The sequence below is a fragment of the Eurypyga helias genome, unplaced genomic scaffold (assembly GCF_000690775.1).
Source record: "Eurypyga helias isolate BGI_N326 unplaced genomic scaffold, ASM69077v1 scaffold32670, whole genome shotgun sequence".
In the NCBI taxonomy this organism is placed as follows: domain Eukaryota; kingdom Metazoa; phylum Chordata; class Aves; order Eurypygiformes; family Eurypygidae; genus Eurypyga; species Eurypyga helias.
This window is the reverse complement of record NW_010225585.1, coordinates 10,979-19,299: the sequence shown is the minus strand read 5'-3', so window position 1 is coordinate 19,299 and position 8,321 is coordinate 10,979. Positions and strand designations below refer to the sequence as shown.

The 8,321-nt window shown below is 44.3% G+C and overlaps 1 protein-coding gene across 1 annotated transcript; it reads right to left on the bottom strand.

Moving 5' to 3' along the window:
* Positions 1-473: 473 nt before the first annotated feature.
* On the bottom strand, positions 474-7,513 carry LOC104508360 (proline-rich protein 5-like). Its single transcript, XM_010149957.1, has 4 exons — positions 7,344-7,513; positions 5,845-5,925; positions 2,179-2,227; positions 474-536 (listed from the first exon to the last, which is right to left on the bottom strand). Exons 1-4 carry the CDS (start codon positions 7,511-7,513, stop codon positions 474-476), a joined length of 363 nt encoding a protein of 120 aa, XP_010148259.1.
* Positions 7,514-8,321: the final 808 nt, after the last annotated feature.

The window sequence follows — 8,321 nt, the reverse complement described above, 5'->3', positions numbered from 1 at the left end:
CCAAGTTACTTCTTTAAACGTTGAGCAAAAAAACATCCCAGAAATTAAATTTGGGTCCCAGTGGCTTCCGCGGAGGAACAGCAGCTGCAGCTGAACTAGTACATGTATGCTGAGGAATTTGCACAGGGGTGAACAGACAGACTGACAGAAAAACAAACCCCAAGGGAAGCGCAGCCAAGCCCCTGCACCGCATGCTTTCCCAGGCAAGGGCTGCCACTCTCAGCAGCAGTGCTGAGTATCTACACCACTAATATGGCCCATTGCTGAAGTAGTACAGGCCTGCCTTTAGGGTGAAAGAGCACTTTTTGTTCCTGCTTTTGCAGAAAACAGTGCTGGTGATCAGAGCCTTCTCCCAGGACAAGATCAGATGTCCTTGGTGTGCTGAGGGATGCGATACAGATATCCAACCTCCAGCAATGAGCAGGCTGTAGTCTAGGCAGGCTATTCAGCCATCAGCTCTTCTACTAAGAGATCTATGGAGGCTCAGCTAATGCCACTAGCCCCAGCGTGGCCATGAGAGGCCTGAGGTTTACCGCCTGTAAACAGAGAACCACACATCCAAACGCCAGTCCTGAGAGCCATCTGGTCCCCAGCAGTTGCGGGCTACTCTTGCGCAGCGAGGCGATGGGTCTGCGTCTTGCTCAGCGCTGGAACCCACCCAAGCCTCTTTCAGTACACTATGAATTTTCAAAACTAGATAACAGTCACACGTCAGCACCTCACATCCTTCGGGACTGTGCTCAGTCCTATGCTCCTTTTAGTCTTACGAGTACATGAAGTTGCCTCTGGACATTTTCTCCTTATTCCAGTTTCGCAAACCATGCCCAACACAATAGTACCCGATCAAGACCTTTCAAATTTCAATTTGCCACCTATATTTAGTTGCAAACTTTCATTTGCCTCTTTTTAAATTAGCAGGAGCAGATTTCCACTTAAGCCAGGCACTTTGCGCTATGGGTTCGCAGCCTTTTCACCTGGCTGTCACCAGACCCCGCTCACGGTGTAGGAAACATCCAACAGCCACTTCTTTCCAGTAAACTAGTTGTGCAGATAAGGTCTAAAAAAATGAAAAATAACTACCCCCGGGGCAGAAGTTTGCTTCGCGCTTGATAGCACAGCGTGGGGGGATTTTTTGAAGTCATGTAATCTAATACTGATAGAAGACAACGCTAGTCTTTTTCCCCTTTCTAAGCTGTTACCACAGCGCACAGCAGCATCGGTTGCTTCAGAAAGTACTGAAATTTTCTCTCTCTCTCTTACTCAAAGGGAAGAAAACCCACTTGTTTTCAGCAGCTGCCTCCTTTTTCTTTTAATCAACACTACACTGAAAATCATCAGTGCGCTCTCAAAATCATCCAACACACTTTCATGTGGTTACAACTGAATCTCTGCCTATCTGGACAACGTGAATAAAAGGCAATAACACTTATTCACATTTGTGATTGATCAGGTCTTCCCTCATCCTTCATCTTTTGCAGTTTGCATTTGTATTTGTGAGACTAAAAGGCAAAAATCAACACTACACTGAAAATCATCAGTGCGCTCTCAAAATCATCCAACACACTTTCATGTGGTTACAACTGAATCTCTGCCTATCTGGACAACGTGAATAAAAGGCAATAACACTTATTCACATTTGTGATTGATCAGGTCTTCCCTCATCCTTCATCTTTTGCAGTTTGCATTTGTATTTGTGAGACTAAAAGGCAAACAGTACCCAGGTTGATTTCCTGCTTTTTTTTTTAGGGACTTCCTTCTCTGCCCCTGCCCACCCCCTCCCAAAAAACAGACAGCTGTTCTATTTTCTCTTCCCCTTTGCTGGCCCCGGTTGCAGAAAACCTACCCCTGAATTCTCTATACTAGAGAAATAGGGTGAATAAAAAAATTACAAAAAGGTATCCCATCTTCCTTAAAAAGTTGAAGGGAATCCTTCTTTGCCTTAGCAAGGTTACTAGCAGCCTTTAAGCGCAAAGGAAGATTATAGGTGTATGTGCTGAATTAAGGATAAATATGATTGGTCCCAAGGCTATATGGCCCACATGAAAAAATTCCAGTGCCTCCCTCCATCATCATCTGTAGCAAAAAAAAAAAAGAAACTTGTAGGCTACATGCATGTAAAATGGGGGTCCAATTTTTTTAGTTTAAAAAGCTGAAGAAAGCAAGCAAATCATGTAATACCTGAAAGTAATCTGTGATGAAGGATCCAAGTTCACTCTTCAGCAGCCGTCTGTAGACAGAAGGAATGCAGCCATGAAGTAACAGCCATTGCTGGTCTACAGCTACAGCCACAATTCACTACCAGCCATATCAAAGATACAGGAGTGTACATGAATGTGTCATTGTGGACACAGCTGGATTTCTTTTACATTTAGGTATATATTCCACAAATCCTACAAAGGCTATTCTCAAATTACAAAGGAATGAAACAGTTTCTCTGAAGCCTTCTATTTAGAAGCCATACACCTAGAACAAGCAAAAAGACATTGACCTGCCTGAATGCACAGGAAGTTGGGGAGACAATTTAAAGTTTATTTGAAATGAATAATTTTTTCTGCTTTTTGTTTAAACAAAGACTCCTTTTATTTCACTGAAAACAGTGCATTTTCCTAATGCTGTACTTCCTTTTATCTTGGAAGCAGAAGGTGAGAGGATAAGGAGACAAGCAATGAAACAAAAACAGGAGCAGAAGCTGCAGCTTCCCCATGACTACCTCATTAAAAAAAAACAACCATCCTTTTCAAGAAAGAAATTCTAGAAAATTAACAAGAGGTGTTTTAAATATATATAACTACATGTAAGTATAGAAGTATTTCCAATTAAAAACTGTTGGATTTTAAATCAGGCTGTAATAAAAAGTCTTAAATTTTAATACATATTTATATTTCAAAACTCTGATATAAAAATCAGGATTGTTTTACATCAGAAAAAGCATTTAAAAAAAAACCCTCAAAGTTCAGAGCATTTGCACTTTCAGCTTTCAGTAACTGTGAGATTAAATTCTGTAGTGGTGAATTCTGTCTAACATTTAAAAGACACCCAACACTTTCCACTGCAAAACACTGTATTCTTTTGCTGTTCTAAGAGTTTTGTCCTTCAGCAATGTGAAATATTGCCAAAAGTGCTCGAAAATGGCATTTGAATCAGGGACCAGTTCTCAGGCTGGGTTCTTACAAGCTACATGATTTTTCCCCAATCTTTGCTCAAAGTTGATTTTTACAGCAACCTTCCACCCTACCCATTTTGTAACACATTTACATTTATTCATAGAATGGTTAGGGTTGGAAGGGACCTTAAAGATCACCCAGTTCCAACCCCCCTGCCATGGGCAGGGACACCTTCCACTAGACCAGGTTGCTCAAAGCCCCATCCAGCCTGGCGTTGGACACTTCCAGGGATGGGGCATCCACAACTTCTCTGGGCAAAGAGAATGCCAATGTGTCTTTACTGTTTCCCTCTCAGAGTGGTTATATTCACCCTACCCATCTCAAAGTATATTTCTGTAAGATGGATAAACCAGGTAAGTCTTCTGGGGGCTGGTTTGCTGGAAGCTCTTCCACAAGCTTCAGCCAAATCCCAGGGGCTCTCCACCAGTTGACTGACAAGCTCAAGGCAGGAGATCACCTCATGAAGTCAGAGCAGCAACTGAAGGCTTGCACCCTAGAGGGAACCCAAGGGAGGGGTCTCCTCCTAATACAGCCAGGTTACCTCCTGCTTCCTGAAATCCCATCTCCCGACAGCATTTCTTACATTGTCCCTTGCTGTGACAACTGACTTTCAGAGCAGTAAAAAAAAAAAAAAAAAAAAGCAGACAGTGAGATGATATCAAATCACAGCAAGATAAAACCTTTGTGGCAGCAATCCAGAGTAAAATGTTACCACCTGCTTGCCTCCTGGGCCTGTCATTACTGTCCTACTTCAAAACTCTCCCGTGTTTCCCACTGTTAAATAACGAAGTACTGCGCAGGACCCACACATCCCTTAAAGCACTGCGTTTGCTCACTTCCACCGGGGAGCGGGATGGAGAACTCCGAACACGGAAAATGCCCAAGCTCAACCTAATAGCACGGGACAGCTGGCCGCCTGGCAGGTCTGGCTTTTTGCCCCATGTCAGCCTAGAGATTCACCTGACACACGCAGGGGTAACGCTCTGCTGGGGGTCCCATGGCGAGTCACTGGCGTGAGGCTGCAGGCGTGCAAGCAAACATACGTGTCCTTGGCTCCTTGGACGGACATTAATGAGCTACTTGAATGTTAAAGTGGCCTATTTAGAGACTGACATTTGGAGATGTAACCAATGCTCAGGGCACCTGCAGGAACATTAATCATGTATTTCAAGGTGAGTGCTTCCAAGTGCTGCCTGGGAGTGCCAGTCCATGGAAGAGGGCATTTCCCCTCCCACTATCAGCACTGCTTACAAAGCACACGCATTTCACACGGAATTTCCTGTTCTCCACCTGGCTCTCAGCATCTAGACCCACTTCAGTACCAAAATGAGGAGAGCGTGATCCAGCCCCTTGGGGCCAAGCCCAGGCTACCCTGCCCAGCGTGCCACCTCCCTGCAAGGGTGGGAAGGAGCACCTGCTTGCGCCAGGGAGGTGAAGCAGGCTGCAGCTACCGCAGTGGGGAGCAGCCTCGCAGACGAGTTACGAAACCCAAAGCACGTCCCCAGGCCCGCCAGCAGGCTGTGGGTCAGGATATTTCCAAAGTCTTATGACATTTGTTTTGCTTTTCACATACAGAAATACTCATCCCATGGAGAATTAAGACTGCTCCAAGTACTTAGACCTAACTTAAGGACTTCTGACCTCAGCACACTAAAATACCATTAAAGCATGTGGTGCTGCCCTCATTCAGCTCTCAAAATGAATCCTATTAAACCCTCACCTTTGGGACCAGATCAAGTAGGACAGAGTCTCATGCCCTGCAAGCTGCATTTATTTTGAAATTAGGGAAAGGGGTAGTCATGCTTAGCCCAAATTGCCACTTGAACCTTGGGGCTCAGGAAAAATGCAATAGGGAAAGGGGGGAGGGTTGGGGAGGCATATCAGAGATTAAGTGGAGACCTATATGGCAGCATTCATGATGAATGAATATGGATGTAGTGGGAAAGAGAGGGAGGAGGAACTAGATCCATGAGCTCAGACAACGTTCCTCTTTGCAGCACTTGGAACCAAGGCAAGAATAAATTGCTCTTTATCTACTCTACAGTCCTATCTACTGCTAACCAAACTTTCCAAAGAGTGAAACCACAGATCATCATAAAACCTGCTTTAAAAAAAATGGTACTTTTAATCATCACTAGCATCAGTGTTAGAAAATGTTTGCTAGGCCTTCTGCATTTTTATCTTTAGGGTTCATATTTTCAGGTCTTGCTTTGTAATTCAAGTTTTCAGGTCTTGCTTGGCAATTAAAGTGTGAAGATTAAGTTTTTAAATGAAATGCTGTGTTTTGCTTTCATTTTAAACACTCCACAGTTCTTAGAGGATTGAGTTTACAAAGATATTACTACCACCACGAATGCCCTGATAAAAATGCGTAAAAAAAACAGCCAGAAGAGGCTAATTCCCAAGGAGAGGATAAGATCCTTATCATCCAAATCAATACACGTCCTTCCTTTGTCAAAGCTATACATCTACACAAGTCAGAGAAACACTATCCAAGTGTCCCATGCCATTTACCCAATAGCAAAACAGAAGTCAGTCAGCCTGAAATCCCAAAGCTCTGCTTCAGTTTGCTCCAATCCCTGCTTCTCCCACCAATATCTTCTAACTGCAGTTCTTTAGGGAGCAAAACCAAGCGCGCACCAAACAAGCATCAACAAAAAACCTTTTTTCAGCAACCTACCTGATGTTTTCATTGAGGGTGTAAAGTTCATTGTTCTGCAAGCCTCCCCCTTTGAACACATTTATCACTGCTGTTTGAACACTGCCAAAAAAAAGAAATGAGACCATACAATACCCATAAACAACAGCCACCAGAACTCAATGTGAGCCAGCCGCCAAAAGCTGAGGGGCTGAAATGGGGTGGAGAGGTTAATTGTACTTAAATACTGCCACTCTTTCTCCCCTGGAAATCATCGCTCTTATTTACCTACATCTCTCAAGGGAGACAGAGCAGAACCAACCTCAAGTTGTGTCTAGGGTGAGCGAGGGAAAGTTGTGACAGGGACGCTGTTCACAAAGAACATATTCACACTAGGTATGTCTTTAACAGAACACTTTTGGGGATCTCTGCTGTGTGCTACAGGCTAGTTGCTATGAGGAAACATAGATTCTGGCAGTATCTGCCAAACACATCACATTGCATTAGCCAGTGATGATAGCAGGAACCACCCGACCTGCAGTGTCTGGCAGGACCCTGGCTATGCCGGAAGATGCTCTCCAGACAGCACCACCTCAGTCACACCCATCTTTAAGTCCTGTTAATGCTTGTAAGATGCTGTTGGAAGATGTTTTAACTCATACCTCTGTGACCAGCACAGAGGAATTAATGAGGTGATGGTTTAGCAGATCTAAAGGCTTGCCATGGCTAACAAGAGGAGCTGTCATTCCCTTAATGAGCATTCCTTTCTGTGGGCCAGTTGTGACATTTGCACGCTTCACAGGCCTCAGCTCATTATCCTGGCACGAAATTGCCATGTTTTTGCTCGGCTACTTTTGTGTGACATTAGTAAGCTAAGCTAGGTCAGCAAGAGAGAGGGGTCTGCAGAGCACAGTCAGCAAGAGAGAGGGGTCTGCAGAGCACAGTCAGCAAGAGAGAGGGGTCTGCAGAGCATGGTCCTAGTGCAAGGTGGCAGAAGGAAAGGTGAGAACACCCATTTGGTAGCATCAGACTGTTAGATCAGATCAAGACATCTCATTCTTCACCCTACACGTTGTTTTTCCAGTTGCCATTGCTGCATGACACGCACTACAGACAGGATTTGGCTGTCAATCAGAAATGCTGGTAGAAGCCACAAGCTTAGTACTTGTCAGAGGAACTTGACTGTGGTAGAAGCTTCATAATATGCAAATAAATGCCTGTTGTGCATTAAGAAACTGGCCTTTATTCCATTACTAGGAATGTGTTTACCTAAATGGTACTTACAGGATGTAACTGTTAACAAAGAGCAATAGACAGTACCTCTGAACAACGTTGGCCCAAAAAAAAATGCTGGACACTACTAAGTCTAATTTTATCACTTCCACAGGGGCTGTCAGTACTGGCAAAGCTTGGGCATGACAAAAAATCATGCATGCTCATAAACAGACCAGCTTAGACATAAATGGTCTGAAGCACAAGGATCAAACATGCAAAGCCCTTCTTTGCAGGGTGAGAGTCCAGCCCACACAGATCCTGCTCACCTGTTCCAGGCAGAGTTGGAGCTGAGCTGCAGTGCCTGCCGGGCAGCCTGGAACCGCGGCAGGTCACTGAGGACTGGGGAGCTCATGAAGCGAGGTCGAGGCCTTCTGAATGAACCCATCTTGTGAAATTGGAGAGCCAAGGACAGAGCGATGGTTAACCCTCCGGTCATAGAGTCAGGTGGAGTGGAGCAGGGCTGTCAGAAGGTCTCTTCTCTTGATGGTCCAAGAATCAATCTCAGTGACGTCAACGAGTCTTCAAACCCCAGGACTCAGCCTGCAGCAAAAGCAAAGAGTCAGCCTTGGGCTAGCAGTTCACCACAGCATCAGGTTGTGACATGGACATGCACTGCAAAACAACGAGGGAATTCAAGCAAAATTCCTGCAAAGCGAAGAAAAAGAGGAAGAGCAAGACAGAGGAAGGGAGGGGTGAAAATATCTGATTTCATGAACAGCCAATTTGGGCAAATCTTCCAGAGTTCTTCAACAGCAACCCCCTTTCCCATCATGCCCCTTAAATGACCCAGTACAGCCAGCCAGAAATATAAGCATGGCCTCTCAATTTCAGTCAGCAGAGATGCAAGAACAGAGGTGCCTGCCAGAGGCACTTCACAAATAACTTTCAATACAGTCAGCCATTCTGCCTGTATAAAGGGGAGGAGGAGAAAACTATTTCACCAGAAAGGAAAAAAGATGAACAATGGAAGAAAAGATGAACAAACACAACACTTTTTTTTGAGAAGTTGTGCAAGGGAATAAAACCACTTGTAACCAGTCCATTATAAAAAGGATACAATAAGGAGTTTCTGCAAAAGAAACAGAACAAGAAGTAATTGCTAGGCCAAATATGAAATGCCTGTCTTTTCCCCTCTGATCATCATCTCCCTGTAGATGAATATGTAGCCCCAAGTAAACCACAGAAATAGAAGAACTTAGTTTGGATAAAAACCACAAAAAACAACGTTGGCAAAGTTTCTGTAC